We start from the raw sequence: 22,342 nt of genomic DNA on the forward strand, positions 1-22,342 counted from the left end.
ATCGTGAAACAATCTTTCCGTTGAAAAATTCCACTGTAATTATAACGTCTTCTTGTTTTACGATACAAAAATAACTTTGAACATCGTGCAACCATCACGATAGTTTAACTTCCGACACGTAACATATCTTTTACAACGGATAAATCCATCGCGAACGCAAGAAAATGTATGCGCTAGGGTCGCCCGCTGCCGGAAAAATCGAAGAGGAACGAGAGCAAGAACTCGCAAACTGGCGAGAGTAAACGAAAAATACGTTAGCGTAAAGCAATAAATGGAACGCTCGTTAATTTTACGAGCGCGCAGCTTCGCAATGATCGTTGACGCTATCAATTCGTGGGAGTTTATGACGTTGTATTCTTCAGGTGAAGTCAGTTTATGATGGTCGGCCATCTCTCATAAAAATGGAAAGGAAAACAGGGAAATCTTTTATTCTTTTATTCTTTTAGTTTGGATTCTTGGTGACAGTTTGCAGTTCGACGTTGCACATTGAATCGAAAAGATGATGGAATAAAATAAAAATCAAATTAAATGATTTAAATTTCATGATTTATAGATAAAAAAGAAAGGTGATTTTTACAGCAATATATAACATCTTACTTTTCATTTTTCTCATTTATTTTTTGACAAGCCACTCCACGATTCAGTGTAAAGGTATATTTCTATTTTTATCGACTGTATACCCGCAGGTCTTCTGCTACTTCCAATATAAGTATGTTAGAAATATTAATCACTATCTCACATGAATACTAGGATAATTGAGAAGATCTAATATAATAAGTGCGGACTTGAAGCTTGAAAATCGCAGCGCGAAATGCAACTATTACACGTTGAACGTATATATGTGCGTAAATTTTTAATATCTGTGTTAAGCCGAAGTAATATTTCTGTTGTATGCCCTCTTCATCTCTTCGGTATTTTTTTTTTTTTTTTTTCTAGATTGCGAGGAAACGCGGCTGCAATAGCGCGGTATTAACTTGAAACCCGTCGGGGAGATAAAGTTATTAAGGAGCGTAATGATGCCATGACAGCCCGGTAATTAAATAAAAACCTGGTTAATATATTATGCCCGCTCGCGCGCGTTTGCGTGCGCGCTTTGCCTGTCGCGCTTTCAGCCTGCCTTTCTTGTATGGATCAGCTTGTCGATACCGTCGATACCGTCGTCGACGATGATGCTTTCGATTCCCACGATTTAATAGGAACGCGTTCTATCACGCGCGGCCTGTTTTATCCGCCATTTGCTGCCGATGTTGTACCGCTTTTCAATAGAATAGCTTATAGACAGTAGAGCAAATTACGATCCTCTCGCTATAAATTCACACACGTCGCATCTACGATATATATATCGCATTTATAAACATGCATATTTATATATAGCCTATTAAATGTAAGCATATATGTACAGCCACTGACAAAATTATTAGGCACCCTTAAATTTTCCATGTTTCTTATTTTGTTAACAGTAATATAAATACTAAAAAGATTAAAAAATTTTTAAAAACTGTCGATAACATTTTAAAGCTGAAATTTCAAGCTTTAAAATGTTTTTTTTTTAATTTTTCGTCTGTCATAATTTTTCGCCGAGTATCGACAACATGTCTGAAAAACACAGATTTAGTTTCAAAATTATGTATCTCGGCCAAAAAAAAAATTTAGGAAAGTTTAAAAAAAGCATTTTGTAGGCAAAATGTTGTTGTAAAAATTTTTTAATGTACTGATAACACATTAAAGTTGTTGTCGGTAATTAAAAAAATTTTTGTATTTTTCTTGTTCGGTGCTTTAAAAAAGAACATTGTTTCGTTTCTTAAAATTTTATTGTATTTTTGACACTTTGCAACTCGGTAACAAAATTTCTCTCGAAAAATTTAAGTCAAGTTCCATAAACTACAACATTTTGCCTAGAAAATGCTTTTTTTTTTTAAACTTTCCTACAATTTTCTTTTTTTTTTTTTGCTATCAATAGTTTTTAAAAATTTTCTATTCTTTTTAGTAATCATATACTGTTAACAAAATAAGAAATGCGGAAAATTTAAGTGTGCCTAATAATTTTGTCAATGGCTGTATATATACCAATTGTAAAAATGCGATATAATCGATAATTCTTGGTTTAGAAAAGCAAATTTATTTGCATTCACAATTTCTCTTTAATACCTAGCAACGCGATGCGACTATCCTCTTAATTTACATTCGCGAATTATAATCGTTCGCGGAAGCGGCAGTTGTACGTATATAAGCGCGTCTTAATTGCCGCAAGTTGCTTCTTCAACGTATTTTCTCGCGTGAAATCCGTCAATCCGAAAGAATACGTCACGGATGCGTGCGTGTATCCGCGTTGACATGCCGCAAGTGTAATTACGGTAAACCTCCCGGTCCGCTTATCTTTTCTCTCCGCATCGCGGGCACGTAATTCGCAACAATTGCGATCGATTTTACTACCCGCGGCGGTGAGTCCGACCAAGCTGGCTGCAATCCTGCGTAAGCTGTACAAAAAACCACCTGCACAAATGGCACTTACGCGAATCGAGGTATTATTCGTTAATACACTTGAGCGAGCGAACAAACAGCGAACGCGAAATCAATTCATTTTATGAAAAAGTTTTTACAGCTGTACACTATCTAATGAAAGAACTAAACGGGTCGAATACCCTCTAACCAGCGTTCTACTGTACTTCACTTACATACACACATTCACGTTTGTACATACATACATACTTTCTCAATTCTGACAGCAATTTTATTTGCGCTGTTCATTTATTACATTTCTTCTTTCGATGCAATCTAGCTTTTTATATGCAAAATTACATATACGATCGTTCTAAAATTTAGAACCGAGCTATATAAATACATATCTCGAACAAGAGAGAAAGAGAGAGAAAGCATGTTTGCATTCGAGCTCATTTAAAATACTATAAAGCCATTTATAGTACCATAAAGATTTTTATAGATACGTTTATTTAAAATCATGACATATGTATGACTAAATAATATCGTCACGATTTAACGATTGCAATTATTAGAAAATCATCATATATACGTAATCTATCGAGTGATGATTATGACATTATGATGGAATAACTTTGTGTATGGGATGAAAAAATAATATTGCGAAGTCGAGAGATATATAATCTATTAAGATAATTGGCAATCTGTACATGTCTCATACTTTGCTTGTAAATTTATTCTATTTTCAACATATTTTATTCAATTAATATTATTAGATACAAAGACTTCTTTTCTCAAAAGATAGACAATCTATCTTGGTTACGAGTATAGATAGTTAAGAATGATTAATTACAACATATAATAAGATCCACTGAGAAAATCCTAAACGTAACATACGCACGATTACGCGTGCACAAAAGCGTAAATCCTAAACCACATGTTCCCATTTTATCACGCTGCAATCTCCGCAGCATACACGGCGGTGCTTATTACTATTACGCGTTATGACAAAGCAGTATTCTGCCTGTCGACGGCGTAATTGAATAGGTTAATTGTCGGGGCACGTTGACGCTCGTGCGAGAGTTTCTGAGAACGGGAGCAAGAATAGAGGAGGGAGCGATAGCTGCCGGACAAAAGGGAACCAGAGAAGCGAAAGAGGAAGAAAGGAAGACGGGAGTAATCGCGAAACGATAGAGCAAACACAAAAAAAAAAAAAAAAAAAAAAAAAAAAAAAACCATTGAGGAGAATGTGGTTGTCTGAGATGCAATAGTCTCACCGAAGCTCTCGGTGATCATGCAGAGTAAACAATTTTCAGAGATCTCTCTCTCTCTCTCTCTCTCTCTCTCTCTCTCTCTCTCTCTCTCTCTCTCTCTCTCTTTCTGTTTTTTCTTTTCGCAATCTGAAGAATAAGATCAGTTCTCGCTAACTGCGCGCAAACTGTTGTCGACCTTGCTATTGGAAATTTAACGACGATTGAAGGCGCAGGTAGATGAAAGTGCTCCGTAATATTCGTTTTGCAGCTGCCAACTTCGAAATTCAATTTACGATCGCAGCAATATTACCTCTCAACTGTAGGGTAACTTTATTAAAACTTTCGCATGCTAAATTGATAGTATTGCACGTGATATTTCAGAAACAGAATAACAAAAAGTCGAACTGACACATTAGAGGCGTTCAAACTTCAAACCGTACTTGAACCGATCCGAATCGATTGACAGAATAAAAAAGGAAAGAAGGAAAAATAGGAGAAAAGAAATTGCGAGCTTTCTCACATATTCTATTTCGCGAAATACGAGATGTAACTATCATCACATCTATTATTATAGAAACAGAATATATAAAAAAATATATATATTCATATGCAAAAAATATCTCTCTCTATTTTCATGAGAATGGCCCATATCTTCTTCACCCCATTTACTCTTTCCATTTCGATGGTTCGAACGGTATAAATCTTCCTCTTCTTCCCAAGCGATCACGAGGGAAACAAGCGTGAGACATCGAGTGTAACATATGTATTACACTCTATCACCGCATCCTGCCATTTGTGAGAGAAATCGACACGAGTGACACTTTAGATATCGCGCATCTTGCAGATTTCGTGACCTTGGCTTGTCATTTATAAGGTCGTTAACGACCGCGTGGTGATCATTACGGTTTTACGACGTATCGCTGACGAAGCTAGCATACGTGTCAGCTCGATTGCTTGTTATTGGCAACATACGTTAATCATGTCCTCGATCATAAAAATTTTGGCTATATATTCGAGACTCTGATCGACGCGACAAACTTTCTCTCGATGGTTCACACGTAATATAATGACATCTCGTATGAAAATAGTCGGGGAACGAAATTGCATCGTATTTAATCGCGTGATTATCATATATTTAAAAAATAATTATTTCACGCGTAAACATATATATCAGTTTATATTATGTAGTCTTTTCTTCGTGCAGAGTAATTTTTTATACATTAAGTGTTTACAAGTTAACGGCAGACATAAGATTTCTTCATCAGTAGATGATGCGATCTTCTTACAAACTTGTGAAATAATAAAACATTCAAACAGGAAGACTCAGGCGTCTCTCTCTCTCTCTCTCTCTCTCTCTCTCAAAATTGAGTTATCCAATGCATTTTAATTAGCCGACTGCTAATTTAACAGCATCGTATAATCTAGGAAGCATGAAATGGAGGAGAAAAAACGAGAAACATAAAAGAGCGTACTTTTACAAGTATATTAAAGAGTCGCTGGTTAAAAGCAGAGCATCGCTTATTTAAAAATACATGGTAATTAATTAATGCGCCAAAGTACCTCGTATTTTTTAGCAACACATTACTTGGTTAAAATACATTAAAGCGCCGTATAAACCGGACTCCCGTGCGCCTACTATGGAAAAAAAAAAAAAAAAGAAGTCTGTATAGAAAGAGTATAGAATGTGGTGCACTGTATAACACACGAGCACACGCTCCGAGGAAAATGGATGAGAAAATAGATGAGAGCGATCGAGAGAGGTAGCTGGGCTCTTTACAAGAGAGAGGCCACTCTTATTGTGGTCGGTGCACAATGCCCTTATGATGTAGGGACGACCATGGGGTGCGCATGGTTGTGTGCAAAAACGTTGTCCAGGAACGATTTATCGCGGTCGAGACGAGTTGCTCTCGTCTCGCGAATCACGAGGGGGGGACGAAATTAAATCGCGTGGGCAGATCATTCTCGTAAGTCGCATAAAGGTAAGATGGACGTCCGTGTCGGACGTGGGCACGCCTCGCGATGGACGAACGATACGAGATTATCCAACATGGTAAAAACGTGCGGAAGAAACGCATTTATGGTCATAACGACTTCGCGATATAGCGTCGTGTACGAGCAGATAAAGCGAATTTGTCTAACGTAAATCTGTTTTCAAAAGAGAGAACGACCGAATACGTTTTCTCCAGAAAAGAAAAGAGTTTCAACTATCGGTCCACGCATTTCAATGAAATATTGTCGAGTTTAAGGGGATCCAAAAGCTGTTTTATATTATCGACTAAAATTTAACCCAACATGATAATATATTTGCTTAATATAAAAGTATTGCAATTTATACACACAAAATAAGATTGGTTTCTGCTAAAAATTGCATGAAGGAATATTTGTGAACTTTTAGAAATGACGTCTGACATGAGTTTGTGTTTCAATCTCGCACCCTCACAGATGCACGAGAGTAATTTTTTACAGACTTTGAAAATCTTTTTTACTAAGCTTCTAAAAGTCATTTTCAAAAGTTTACTAATATTCTGTTATGTTATTCCAAAAACGGACGCTATATTTCTTATACGGCACGAACATACCGTAGAACTTTTTATATTAAATAAATATTGTTGCGACGTAACTGTCATCTTTTAATTTTTTATCATTTTTATATGAAATTATTAGCCCCCGCGTGTTTTTTTTATAAGTACTTTAATTGTGGAGAAGGCTTTCTCAATCCTTGTAGCCAAAAAAGGGATTTTCAAAATCTGTAATTCATGTTCTCTCCCCTTAAACAGTATATTTTAAGTGTATGCGTAGAAAAAGAGAGAGAATATCTTTGAGATTTTTAAACATAATTTTTTCCTCTCATAAAAAATAAAGAATAATTCTTTACATATTGCTGTGCTTCCTTGGCGACTCTCTCGACTCAAGTGATTCGAAGAGCTCCTTTATCTTCGCATACTCTTGCATTTACATCTGTAAATAGCAAGTCGACAGATATTTTTCAGCCTCCGTCGTGTCGGGAATTGAATTTTACGCTATTGCGCGTTTCGTAAAACTCAGACGCGTTAATAAACGCGACCTCGGAATATCTCGTGTCTCTTTGAAGTAACTTAATTAAATTGCAGACGCGAAGGTGTTGCTTGCGGCAATCATCGGCGTTGGTCCACGTTACACGGCGTTCGTATATGTACATAAAGAATTCGAGGCTAAGTCGAGACTCGCGTGCGCGGGCGTCGTCGGCGAGTTACGTGCGATAACTCAATAGCACGTCCGTGTCCGAGAGAATCACTTGGAGCGATTCGGGCAATATCGATTCACGCGCCGCACGCGCGATAATCGATAATCATTGTCTTCGTTCCGCGAACACGACGGCTTCTCTTATATCTCTCTCTATCGCTTCCGGTTCAACTTCTCTTCGAGGAACATCTCAGAGATGTTAACTAAGCACGTTACAAGTTGACGCGTCGAGTGGTTCTGGTATAACTTGAAATGAAAGACGTACATTTCTCATGGAAGAGATTTGCCTTTATTTAAATAGTCTTTGCAAGAGGAATAAAAAAAAAAATCTTACGCGCAATCTCTATTCTAACAAAATGCATTTTTAAATTATTTCAGAAAAATTAGTAAAAAGATTGCAAATTTTTTGTAAAATAATCGAAATAGAATAGAATGTGTATATTTAATATTTGTCTTTTCGAACTCTTGAAAAAAGAGAAATAAAAAAAAGACGAGGAAAATTTTATGCACTTCTCTTTCAGAATATCCCGAGAAACTAATGGACAAACAGAATGAAAAATTCATTGAAAAAAATAGCTGCGAGCTATTGGATGATATCGATTCTGTCACACGACAATGAATAATCAATGTTCCAAGAACAGCGGCTCTTTTCGGCTTCACACGTTTCGGGTTCGAGTTCCTTTCGGAGAACGTTCGTGACGTGTTAACGAAGCCTTTTTCGCGAGACACATTATAACCATCTGAGACCGCACCTGAACAAAAAATTTTATATGGCCGATACCATCAGAAAAGTTAACGCAACGTGATTAAAGCGCAATTAGGTGCTTTTGTACGCGATGACGTAGGTGGATACCGAAGGCCGCGAAAGCCACGTTTAACGCATGGCAAATCCGATATCCTAGTCAATTCTAGAGGATAGAAAGGTATGATCGTAATCACGAGGTGTGCCAAACAAAGGATCATCGACGGCCTGCTCGCCTGCCTGCCTGCCTAAGAGAGAGACGGCTTGCGCCATTATTGCGTTACAAACATTTTTCTAACCCGCAGGTCGCCCCCGGTGTTCGTTACTTTCGTTAAGTCGTTGATGCTCGTGACACCGGCGAAACCCATCGAAAATGCTTGGCGAAATTAAATTACAGAGTATAATAATCACATACACCGCTCTTCACGTTTTCCTAATTTTCGTCTTTAACGTTCGCTTTTTTTCCAAGTTTCTAAGCAAACAAAGGATGAAAAGAACGTCAAGGGAAAAAATTTAAATTGGCGTATAAAATAATTTATATATACGTCATATCATACATTAAATATATTTTTAAAAATTTCTCGCAATTTTAGAATTATATAATTATGTTACATATATAAAACGTTTTTTTAAAAACAATATCACATATCATGAAATCGATATCGATTAAATTTGCATCCTTGTCGCGCGAAAATAACATGTCTCAAAAAATAAACCTGATGACGGATATTAACGGATGAATGATGTCGAACCGTTATTGCACAATATTGCTCATCGCGACAATGCAGATCGAAGAAGAAAGGAGACTCTTCTTTGGTTCCTAGTGTACCATTCATCTTCAACGAGCCACGAGCGCTGCAACAAATTTATCGACGCGATTTCCTACTGCGCCACCCATGGCGATTATAAATCCACCCACTGAAAGAAAACGCCTGCCTTCGAGGTTGTACGTTCTCGAACGTAGGACATTGATGGTCAATATGTTTAAGCGCAATAACATTTAGGAGAAAAATTTCGCGAAATAAAACAAATTAAAAATTCATGTCTTCCTTTAATATTTACACATGTATAACGATTCCTTTCATGTTTATAGTTATTTACACAACAGTTAAATTTCCTTATCTAAAAGGAAAATTAAATAACGATTAAGGTTTTTATGCTGAAGACAAATACAGAGAAATGTCGTTTTAAATTACATTATGGAAATCTTTATACGACTAGCTGAGGTGTGAAAGATTCCATGGCGCGCCAGAGTTAATTAAGATAGCAACGAGGCAAATTTCGCGTTCTCCTCTGTCGCTCTCTCCAAAAATAAAACATAAATTACCCTCAGGCAGAAACCTGACCAAGAATCTTCTCGATACATTCGTTTATTCCGCTTTATTTGATCCTGGGAAAAGAAAGAGAGAAGAAACTGCGGACAGGGAAATTCAACGTCGTCGTCGCAATGCACGAGATTCGAATCGAGAAAGCGGTTACGAGAAACGCAAAGACGCGGGCATCACGTACCAGGTGAGGAATCAAAACGAAGCCGGCGCGAACGATCACGCGATAAAGAGTAAGAAAGGGGGGGGGGACACCCCGACGAGAGGAATACCTTTCCCCCCGGTGTGCGACGCACATAAGAGAGACGCGGGGAAGCAAGGAGGCTACGCGCGCGAGTTGGCGCGTGCCATAAGCGTCGCCCACGCGCGACACGCGCGAAAAGATTTTCTACCTTCGATTCGAGATGTATGTTTCTCTCTTTCTATTCAAAAAAATGTTTAATTACACTATTGCAAAAGTAGAAGCAAGTCAGAATTACTTTTCACAGCATTTAAATGCTTCAATATTAATTTTAAATTAATTTTAGATTAATTTTCCTGCGTAAGATACTTTTTTTTACTATCTTAATTAATATCTACAATACACTATTACACAGGTAGAGTTACACCATCATAAAACTAGAAAGTCCAAACTACTTTTCACATTAATGCTTCAATATTAATTTAAATTATTTTTAAATTAATTTTTCCGGCATAAGATTTTTTTAGCACCTTAATTAATCTATTATGCGTGCCATCAATCAATATTATATTATATGTATAGCAAAAAGGATGAAAACTAGAACAAAATTATTTTTCACAGTATTTAAATGCTTCAATATTAACTTTAAATTAATTTTACATTAATTTTAAATTAATTTTGCATAAGATACTTTTTTTTACTATCTGAATTAATCTACAATACACTATTACAGGTAAAGTTACACTATATCATTAGAAAGTCCAAACTACTTTTCACATTAATGCTTCGATATTAATTTTAAATTAATTTTAAATTAATTTTTCCGGCATAAGATTTTTTTAGCACCTTAATTAATCTATGATGCGTGCCATCAATCAATATTATATTATATGTATAGCAAAAAGGATCAAAACTAGAACAAAATTATTTTTCACAGTATTTAAATGCTTCAATATTAATTTTAAATTAATTTTACATTAATTTTAAATTAATTTTCCTGCGTAAGATACTTTTTTTTACTATCTTAATTAATCTACAATATACTATTACAGGTAAAGTTACACTATATCATTAGAAAGTCCAAACTACTTTTCACATTAATGCTTCGATATTAATTTAAATTATTTTTAAATTAATTTTTCCGGCATAAGATTTTTTTAGTACCTTAATTAATCTATTATGCGTGCCATCAATCAATATTATATCAATATTATATAGGAAAAATGATCAAAATTACATCTTCTGAAAAACGAGCGCAGCTCCTGTGACTTGCAACATTCAACTTAACGGTCCAACAACTGCATCCACCTTGCATAAGTTTATACGCGTGCCGAAACATAGAAACGAGAATTCTCCGCAGTTCAGATCGACATACGGTGATCGCATTTAATCACGAATCAATTCTAGATAGGCAATACACGTTTACGGCGCGTGCCGAACCTTTTCGGCCCACGCACATAAGCTACGGAATTTTTCACCTTCAATTTCAGAATCGAAATCGGTGTAATATGTTTGATCGTATATTTTCTCGCGATAGTTTCGTGCCGATTCGATAAGCGTATTATACATATAGTTGGCTTCTATTATAACACCGCAATTCGTAATCAAAGCAATTCCGTACGATATTTCTTTTCTAATTTTATATGCAAATACTCTACTGTATATTGTTTTTTTTTCTACGCACGTTAAAAATATAAATTATGATCCTTTTCGATTTGTTCGATTAGAAAGATATGCTTTTAATTGAGCAAAGTGGTCGACGAGATATTCGTTTCTTTGCAGCGTAATGTCGCTGATATGTAAATAAGGGGCCGTCAGTGCGGGAATTATATTAAATAAGATTGGTTTAAAAGGTATATCGCGATCGCGGATGAACATACTTAAGAGTTGCAAAATAAACGTAATGATATCGGATCCGCTTAAGGAACCCGTTCTCGAAGGTAAATAATTGTCGCCATTTTCTCGCGCGTACTTACGGATTAATACTACAAAAGGTTGCGCCTATCGTCGATAAATACAATAAAGAAAATTATAACAAAAACCTATAAAAGCAAGATATAATATTATATTAATTATTATTGATCTTGTTAAGATCGTATATCGATGCATTAATAAGTCTCTATTATTTATTGTAAATATTATTAGGATCAATATTATAATTAACAATTATATAATGTACCAAGAAAATTCATTAAGATCTACAAGAAGCAAGCAATTTTAAAAGATAGACTCGTCTAAAGAACGAATAGATAGCGATATCTTATGTCTGCGTTAATAACGCGCAATTGCTCGTAAGAAAAATGCAAATGGTCGTCCGATAAATCGCTTCCCTCAACTAATATCGCATCTCGACTGTTCGAGACTACTCGTCTATCTCATTCGGAGGATTCGTAAACGATGACCATCCTCGATGACCATCACGGTCGCTGCTGATGCGCGCGTAACGAGAGGCTCGTATGTACATCGAGTATGTACAATGGTCTCTCTCTTTCTCTCTCTCTCTCTCTCTCTCTCTCTCTCTCTCTCTCCCTCTCGGTGGAAATATTACGAGCTTCCTCGAGACGCGGAGCGAGAATAAATATGTGATTTACCGCGCTGTGTTGCGATTTACGGCACTTGTCCGTCGGTATAGTCCACGTGTTGTTAGCCGCTCCCTTCGTCGACTACGAGAAGAAAACAGGAGTAGCGCAGTCGTTTGCTTTACTTTCTTAACTTTCATTTCCTAAGTTGCAGGAAATATCGCAAGAAAATAGTCGTTGCAAACGAAGAAAGCCGTACGTGATTGTGCGAATGGAGAGATAATTACAGTTCGTTCTACTGGAGAATATATACGAGCAAAGGATCCGAAGTCGTGATTAAACTAACTGCAGCTTATATTTAAATGATGCGAAGATTTTAAACAAATGCTTTTTCTCTCTCTACGTTAACCTTTCACCTTTACGAGATTAAGGAAAATGAATTTACAATTATATTCTACTAAAAGAGAAAGTATATGAATTATATCATAAAATCTTGCGATAACCGTAAATGCAAAGGTTACGTATAAAACAAATTTGTGCTGATATTGTTGCACGGTTCTATATTTAATTTCTGAAAATAACTAAAAGTAGCTAAAACGTGACGATATGCTTCTTACATATTTGTAGAAAAGAAACCAAGCCCTGCAAGTCTACGTGATGTTTTGGGGTTTTGTAAATCGCAACCGTTCGTGCTTTCTTCCTTCTCAACAGACATTTCTCTCTCTGTCTCTCTGATGTAAAACCTCGTGAATATTTCACAAGGTGTGTTTTACCGGCAAGGCTTCGCGCTCACGTATAGTTGTATTTTCAAGAAGACGATGTGTTTTTTTCCCGTCATAAATTTCTACCGTGTCCTGAGCGTCTTTAAAATTTCGTGAGCACGTGAGTATATCTTAATATTGTCAAATGAAATAACTTTTTATATCGACTACGTAAAAATGTAAGTAAATTAGAAAAGAAATAATAACTCAAATAAAAAAAAAAAAAAAAATAAAAGAATATAGAAACAGAGAATCGAATGGGATGTACAAGGCTCAAGGATTAATTCATAAAATGCAGTAAATATATGTATAGGGTAAACTCGGGTAAGATGGCCATAGTTTTTTAAAATGCAAAAAATATACTTTTATTTTTGTTATTTTTTAATAATGTTTGACATATTATCTTCCCTGAAGCTTAAATTACGTAATATTATCGAAATTAAAAGGAAAATATTTAATAGAAATTTTATATTATCAAAATAGTACAACATAAGCATTGGCCATCTTACCCAACTTTTAAAGAAAAGATGGCCATAATATTTATAAAAAAATAGTGAAAACGAAAATAAAAATTATAGATCATATAACAATTTACATCTTTATAATATGTCTAACGTCGATTACGATAGCTTAACTGTAATTTATTCGACGTTATAACAGTTTTTAGTGGACAAGTGAAAAACTTTGCAGGTAGTTAAAAGCAAAAATATATGATATAAGATTCACAATATCGTTATTTCGAACAATGTATGCACATAAACTACTGTAAATATCGATTATCTTTGATAATGATTAAAAAGGCGCCCTATGTAGCGATTATTGAAAAAATTACAGCCTACGGCCATCTTTTCCGTATGGCCATCATATCCTAGTTTCCCTACTTTTATAAGTAAATAGAATTTTTATAAGTAGAGACGAATAAGAAAGTAGATAATATTAAAAGCGACACAAAGGAACAGACGTACTTGGCGAGTGGCATTCTTTCAAAGCGCCACCGGTCAAAATTAAATTCCGGTTTCGATGTCAACATAACGAATACACAAGAATATATATGTCCCATTTCGTTCTCGGTAGGTTTCTACTACGGGGGCGGTATATAAAACGTTTTTTTATTCACGCCTCGATAATCAACGAGGAATCTCCGCGCTTTCAAGTCCGCCACAAACGGAAATGACGGAACCCGAGGATTTCATCTCGCGTCACGTAGGCGTGATCCGATAGCCCTGGTGGTCGCGTAGCAATTAAGGAAAGAGGAGAGAAAAATATCGAATCGACCGTAGCTGCGAGTTATCAATATCCGACGACGCCAAGTTCGTTTAGTGACGCGAAAATAATTAAAGATACAATCGGCCTTACGCTTTTGACATGTGGAACGCGCAATTCTCTGCTGTAGACATTTTGAATACCGGTGCAAAACGGCAGTTGTGAAGGGTAAAACGATAATTATCGGTGGCGCCAAGCTTGCGCCAGTCAAGCCACCCGACACAGAAAACATGTGTATAAATTTATACGCTATAAACCCCCGAGGCAACGCGGCGCGAAACACAGCAAAAGGGTGCGAGTGGGAGTGACGGGAAAATCTCGTCCTGTAATGGAAATTCAGTTGGGAAATCGGCCTTCAGGGCTCTCCATCCTCGCGAAAATTACGGAGACTCACACGCGCGACGTATGGTATATTCTACGTGAGAATTATCCGATTCTTATCAAAATTTATAAATAACAAAAACTCATGCTGGATCGTGACTGCTCAACTCTCACGATTAAACGATTATGTTAGTATTTTCCGATTAGACGCGTGTAATTTGTATTCACGTTAACGACTGAATACGTATGTATTATTAAAGCATTAGCACTAGGATTGGATACTCTTCGCTAACATTACCGATACTCCTCTCTCTTGACAATGCTTCCTTCTCTTCTTTCTTTCTCTTACGATCGTAAAATGCAATTGCCATTATATATTCTGTTTACATCGGTAAATACATTGCCCGCGGATTCAGACACACCCCTTATAAACTCCTGGCTGAAACTTATTTTCTCGAACGAGCGATTGTTAATTTCACGAAATACGTATTATCTTGGTAACAAAAAATTATTTGTTACATTACACGTACTGGAATACTGTAAAATGTGTCTCGTAAAATCTCTTATGCGCTTTCGCGCGTTACGAAAGACACAAGGGATTACGTAATCATAATTTAGCGAATCGTTTTCCGCGAGGGGTTGGTCACTAACAGTTATAATGTACAAAAATTACCCTTTGATACGGATTACCCTTAAATTATACCTCCGATTACTTAAGATTACCTAATAGTATCTCAAATTAAAAATAAATTTTGAAAAAGAAATTTTATTTTAAATTATTTTAACACTAAAGATTATTTAGATTTACCAAAAATAACCTTTGATTACCCAAAATTTTGCTGGGATTGCCACTGAATTACCTAGCCCTTGTACAAAAATTACCTCAGTGACCCCTCGGTTTTCCGTAATCGGGATATCGCGGTGAACATTCGGGGAAGAGAGGACTTTGGTCAGCTGTATAGAACTGTTTTCCACGAGAATCAATCCGATTTAACGAACTACAAACAATGCCGGTATCGGTTCGCAGGAGCGGAACAAAAGCAAACGCCTTCGAGAACGTACAACACGCTCTATTCTCGACGAGCTTTTGTACCGTGATAATTAGAGAAGAATTGCTTTGTCATTTTCGACGTGCGATAGGGCACTTAACGAGCTCGTTTGCAATCTGCGCACCGTCTGCTCCCCTGTGTACTCGGAGTTTAATTAGAACCTTACGTCTTCCCGAGAGGAAGACTCGCATCATTCTGCGACGTAATTATGTTTCACGCTGAGAAACAACGTGATTTGTGTTATTCCGATTTTTACTATTTTTCTTTTCCGCCTTTTTCTTCAAAAACAAAAAAAAAAAAAAAAAAAAAAAAAGACTGACCCTCGTTACGAAATATCTCTGTCTTGTTGGAAAAAACACGAATTTTGGATCCTGATTTTTATATCATTTTATATCTCTTTCGTACCTACCCCGTGTCTTTTGTCGAATACAAAGCGAGCTGTTTTTTTTTCTTCTTAATGCATAATTTACCATATTCTGTCGTTGCTGTTCCACGACGGTGTGCAAATAATACCGTTACCGGTACGCGTCCCGTATAGGCGTATCGTATATAACCGGTGTCATTGCCTGAGGTGAAGTTTGTTTTAACGAACAAACGAACGAACAAACTTTTCCCTACAATTTTTCTTTTGCGTAGCCATTCTCGCATAAAATATTTCGAAGATCTGATATCGACCCGTTGATGTTCGCCGCGCGACATTAGCAATTCGATACCGTTATAATAACGTATAAATAACTCTGTGTGTAACAATGTGGACAATTACATTACGTTTAGCCGCGACGATACCCACGCGACGACGAAAAAATCCATCGCCGAGAGAAAGAGAGACCATAGTGGTATCGCGCGACTATTATTCGCGCACTGATCATTACGAGTGGGAGAAATTATCGTAGACCGAGACTTAAAACTCTTCTCGCGGGAAGTTCTCGACAATCGAATCGTTTGTTTTGAAAAGCACGTGAGTCAGTGCAATTGAATTTCACAACAGAGAAGACAAAGGCTAATAAGTAAGGATAAATAATGTTTGCGTATAAGTTGGCATTGCTCAAGAGAGAGAAAGAGAAAGAGCTAATATTTTATAAACGTATCATAAAAACCGATGAGTTACTTGAACGCTTCGATCTTTTCTCTTTTTAATTGCCGCCTTTGCTCTCCGCGAAGAATATAATATATTTTCCACAAGTGATCATTGAACATCGAATTGTATTAAAGAAAATATTCGTTAACAGCTGACTTTCTAATCTCGTTTTATTATACAACAACCACGTGCAATAACATATACGCGTACAAATAGCACTTTCGCAAATAACAATAAATCTGTATATCAACCCACGGTATGCGCCATGCCGCCGTGTTTTATTAAACGATGGATTTAAATCCCCAAGAATTCAGATTGCGCGTGGAACGTAATCGCGAACTCGCGGAAAGGGAAATATGTATCTCATATATTACGTAGGTATTATCATTGCACATATATGCTGGCGTCCGTTTTGTTTTGTTTTCTCGGCGATTGTTCTCTCTTTATCAAACGAAATGATTCGCCGCAGACTCACAAATTATCATAACGACATTCCGAGGCTATCACCAATGCCGTTTGTGCGAGGAAAACGATGATAAGTAGTTTTAATTTTCAATAAAAAAAAAAAAAAAACATATGATCTTTGATTTTACGCCGACTCAATTTTTATGGGTAATCTAGGTTATTTTAATCAATATTACAGCAAAGTACAAAACGCATCTTATTAATAGTTTAAGCAAATGATTGAAGACATCTTATCATAATAATAGAGTAAACTCGGGTAAGATGATTAAAAGAAGAATATTTAATAGAAATTTTACATTATCAAAATAGTACAACATAAGCATTGGCCATCTTACCCGAACTTTTAAGGAAAAGATGACCATAATATTTATAAAAAAAATAGTGAAAACGAAAATAAAAATTATAGGTCATATAACAATTTACATATCTTTATAATATGTCTAACGTCGATTGCGATAGCTTAACTGTCATTTATTCGATGTTATAACAGTTTTAAGTGGACAAGTGAAAAACTTTGCAGGTAGTCAAAAGCAAAAATATGATATAAGAAGATTCACAATATCATTATTTCGAATAATGTATGCACATAAAATACTATAAATATCGATTATCTTTGATAATGATTAAAAAGGCGCCCTATGTAGCGATTATTGAAAAAATTACAGCCTATGGCCATCTTTTCCGTCTGGCCATCATACCCTAGTTTACCCTATTAGATTGAATTCTAGCATATCATACATGCGATGTAAATTATTGTATATTGTGTAAATTTCAATGATTAAAATTATCTTGGGTTATTAGCTCTCACATTATTTAAATCAATAAAAAAGACAAAGTACTATTCTTCAATCGTGACCGTATTCCGCATTCAGATCCGCGCGCGACACGAAACGTGACGATGCCACGAGAGAAACGCGGGAAACCGTAACAAAATCGTGATGCAGCTTAATATAGACCGCACGATTATTGCGAAACTGTCGCAGTATCCGCGACCGCGGGCTCTGAAACCGCATATCGTTGAACGGGGAAGTATTTTACGTGCAAATGGAAATCATACGGTGCTGCGCACGCCAGAGATATCTCTCTTCCCGCGCGTCTTCCTCTTCTCACGATTCTGACGATTTCCACCGCGTGTTATTAGGCAAAAAAAAAAAAAAAAAAAAGGAACTTGTGATAAAAGTAGAGAGAAAAGAAGCCGTCGCGCTTATGGGATACCAGAAACGATCCATTAAGCTCATTAAGACTTGAGCCGGGGTCGGTATAAAAGGTTTTCCGCGCGGTTTCCGTTTGACGGGCGTGGCATCTGTTCTCCATATAGGTGACCACACGTCCCACATCTTCGACACGATCTGCGTTTTCTCTCCCGGGGCCGCGAACGCGCGATAATCGAGCCGCGAGCTCGCCTACGTGTAACTGTACATTGTGGGTCATTGCTTGCGATAAGTAGCGCCCTGAATGTCCGATATTTTTGCCAGATGTTAATGGGCTGGTCTGCTCTCGAGTGTGGACACTGTGATCGCGCGACACATATACCGGAATGTATGTACGTGTATATGCAAAGATATATTTTCTTTATCGATTAGCCATGCCTATATCCGACACGTCGACATTGTAGAGAAGCGGTTACGGACGAAATTAAATTTGCATAAACGTCCACGGTCGCTCGACTCGCTCGCTACGGATTTATGCGCGTCTTCCGGGACGGAAATCGTGCGGTTGTGGAGGGCGGTTATACTCTCTTCTCGGAGAACTAAACTCACCTACTTCTGATGATTACGCATCATTTCACACGGAGATTTCGATCGCTTCATTGCCGATCTCTCATGCTCGATACAACGTATAAAGAAACGTTTCTCTTTAATGCTTTCCCGTTAATAACATTCTTTGACGAAGTCGACGTCGACTTCTCCTCTGAACTTAATGGAAAGAACATCATTATAGAGTTTATTTACTACCGGAAATTATTTCCTTACTGAATTAGACCGAAAGAATGTGAAGCAAAGAAACTTTGCTTTTCCAGTACTTTCAAGCAAATTTAACTCTCGAACCGTAAATTTAATAGAATTCTAAGATTATAGTAAATGATCGCTAATTAACAGACTTTTATTATAATTGTGAAGAAACGAGAAATAAATAAATAAAATCTTCAGAATTCTATTTTATTTATTTTACCTATCTATATTTCTATCTATATTCATTCAATTTTATTTTTTATTCTATATTCTATATTCAATTAAAATATCTATTACACACAGTTTAACAAAAAAAAAAAAAAATTTTTTTCCGTAGTCTTTTTAATGCTGAATACGATTCCGTTATCCAAATTACTTCATCAAATCAAATTTAAGAAATTTGCAGTTAAAATTACAAAAAAAAGTCTATTTTAGAATATATATTATAATTAACTGAATATTATAGAGATATGGAATATTTCTTTAAAGACGTTTCATTATAATCAAAATTGCGTATGCTATTAAAAATTGCAGAAAATGAAACGATTTAGATGAACTAAAGAATGAAAACTATTTGATAGATCTTTAATTTTCTATGTAATTCCCAACCTTATCCATAGATCCTATATTTAACTATAAATACCTTATCAACCAAAAACAAACTTCTTTTAGTCTTTTTTTTTTCTTGTCTGTTCGAAAAAATGGTTATTTTTGTTAATTATGTTATCTATAGATAAAGTGATAATGTTGAATCATCCGAAATATTTTTAGCAGATTAATATCTTTGTCAAAACTCGAGGGCAGGGCTCTTCTCGTTTCGTGATTAAAAGTTTCGATCAATCGCGACTACGTGCAAGGATGCACGTCAGCACGTCTAATCAGGCGACTTTTGCAGATCTCTTAGCGGTGTTTTAACGACATCAATGGCACAATAATACGCATCTATAGATAAATACAGTGAATTTTTACGTTTCCGTGAGAGTGCTTCCGTTTTCGAGATAATCGCGACTAAAGACTCGTCGATCCTGTTTGTAGGTAATGTACAGTCAGCGGGAATCATCGCTTGCCATCCTCGTCGCACGTGTACGTTTTATCGTCTATTACTCGAATTAATCGCGATAAAGCAATTAACGGGATCGAAATTATCAACGTCGAGCGGTTATCGCAACCGGAACGACGTACGCGTCCGAGAATCAAGATCGTGATTCTCGCTCGAATTATGCGTAAAAACTCGGTGAGCTGTTTCGTAATGATTACAGCTATCGGATTTTATATACGGTAAGCAATTCGGTTAAATTGTAGATAAAACAGTTCCACGAATGCGATTAGCGGTATAATTCAAAGATAATGTATAGTAAACATAAGCAATGCCGCAATAAATAAATCCTTTGATGTCATAATAAATGCTGGAACAGCTGTTTTTTATCGCGCATTTGAATGTTTTCCATCAGTTCTTACCTTCGTACGAGATGTGTCGAAAATCCTCCGTGGCTCGAGCGACAGCGACGCAGATCTGCAGCGTCACTATGAATACGATCCATCGCTCCATATTTGCTCTGCGATTAGCTCCGCTCCTGCAACATGAGGAAAATCGATTTTTTATTCATAGTCGTGCCCTTTCATAGGTTAGATAACATAGAGCCGGAACCGATTATCGAGTGATTGTAATTGGGACACGAAGCGATGGCATCTCGGTAACACGCGCTTTATCAGGATCGATGAGAAAGCCTGACTAATGGTGGAAAAAAGGCAAAGTAAGCAGGAAAAAAAAGATAGGAAGAAAATGGACGGAAATGTAGAGAGAGAGAGAAAGAGAGTAGCAGACTCTTCGTCTTCGTTCATTTCCTTGACATATGCGCACTCGTACAGCATCCAATGAACGGCCTTGAACATTTTCCACGAACCGGCAGACACGTTGCAATTAATTAAGCGGAGATTAACCGCGCGGTTACCGATGGTGCGATTAAGATCGATCGACTGTTTCGAGCAATCCACGATTCCGCTAACAACGATTGCATTACTGGCACCATCGTAGAATCGTATATATACCGTCACGTAATGTTCGCCAATTAAGCCACCGACGATTCGTTCAATGGAAGGAGCTTCGAGATCATTTTCATCTCGTTTACCGTTAACGCGAATCGTATCGCGCGACGATTAAGTCCGCGGATCGTGCAAGGCGATTAAATTTTGCCGCGTGTTTTGTGGCGACTTAAAAGATTGCGCCCGAGTTAATGAAATCAAATAAATTCGAGGAACTAAATCAGCTAGAAAGTTGTAACAGAAAACTCTGTCCGAATGCGCGAAAACGTGCGAAAAAAATTGCGTGAAAGTTTTAAGCTATTAAATTAATTCACCTCAAGATTAATTGACAAATGTGCTCGCTAAAAGTCATCATATACATATTTATAAGATAATAACAATAAATTTCTTTATAATTAAAGCTCTCTCTCTCTCTCTCTCTCTCTCTCTCTTTTTGTTGAAATTCTTTTCTCTCGTCGGATTGGAAATTACTTTCGACAGTAAAATATCTAAGCGAAAGAAACCTTAATCGACGACATAAGCGTGGTGTATTCGAAAATGCGAAAAGTAGGCCTCCCCGGATATACATCCAATTATCACGGATTGACTATTTAAAGACTGGTTGAGTTAGCGCGTCAGAAAAGACGACTTTTTCTTCTTATGATATACCATTACGTTGAATAATTACCGGATCGTCTTGGGATCGATCAAAAATTGCGACCGGACACACCGGGTGGGATCACCCTCTCGATGGCCGGTGATTAATTATGCGACTCGAGCCACTCAAATCGATAATGACGCTTCTGTTCCGTCAATTAACGTCCACCTTTGTTAGCTGCTCCATTCGAATCGCACAAAAAAAACTTGTCATTTTCTATCTGGCGAACATGCGAAAGATACTTATGCGGAAGCGCACCATGACAAGAAATAGATAGCATCGATAAATAAAGGTGTCACAATAATTCGTGGAACAGTATATTACTCGTACGCGTGTTATTTTCATTGTGTATAGCTACATATATCTAAATAAAAATATTTTCCGCAATTTTATTTATATATAATTTCATTTATATATACACGGTAAAAAACATTTTGTACTTTTGTTGAAATTTTTATGTTAAATTTTTAACATACTCCTATGTTACTATAACATACTGTCGTTATGTTATTTTAACTTTTTTGCATTGAGTTAATATTCACCGTTTAACTCTTTTCAAGAGTTAAAACAAATAACACAATTAACAAGTAAATCTTGCACTAATTCACATTTTTGTGTTAATTTTTTACATATTATTTGTGTTATTTGTTTACATATTTGCCTTCTGTTAAATTAACATTAAAATTAGAGTGGATAAATTGGGACACGAGAAATGTGTCAAATTTAACGCAAAATTTGTTACCGTGTAAGAGTATGAACGTCAGGAGTTTACAAGAAAATAAACCATGATAAAAGTTTCTTAAAAAAAAAAGAGAGTAATATAATTATTAATAACCTTAAAGTTTCACGGGCGATTCTATTCGTCCTGTTTCGCAGGACGACGAGAGCGTAAAAACGGCCCCGGATTATCCGATAATTCGGCCGATCTCTCTCCTTTTACAACGCTGTTACAACGGTCAGTTGCGATTATCGCGTCCCAATTCGTTCCAGGCCTGGCGGCGAGAAGAGGAGGAAGAAAAAGGTGCAGGCGGGCGAATATATATATATATATATATACGTGAGCATTCACACCCCGGCAGCGATCGGAACGAC

At 36.5% G+C, this 22,342-nt stretch overlaps 1 protein-coding gene across 2 annotated transcripts in view; it reads right to left on the reverse strand.

Moving 5' to 3' along the window:
* The window catches only part of Sema5c (Semaphorin 5c), a 94,811-nt gene that overhangs the window by 40,094 nt on the left and 32,375 nt on the right, over positions 1–22,342 (reverse strand). For both annotated transcript variants that reach the window (XM_072903702.1, XM_072903703.1), the window contains exon 2: positions 20,029–20,144. In XM_072903702.1, coding sequence (XP_072759803.1) covers positions 20,029–20,119 — 91 coding nt within the window. In that variant the 5' untranslated portion in view covers positions 20,120–20,144. The remainder of the gene's footprint in view (positions 1–20,028; positions 20,145–22,342) is intronic.

Source organism: Anoplolepis gracilipes, chromosome 12 (assembly GCF_047496725.1).
Source record: "Anoplolepis gracilipes chromosome 12, ASM4749672v1, whole genome shotgun sequence".
Taxonomy (NCBI): domain Eukaryota; kingdom Metazoa; phylum Arthropoda; class Insecta; order Hymenoptera; family Formicidae; genus Anoplolepis; species Anoplolepis gracilipes.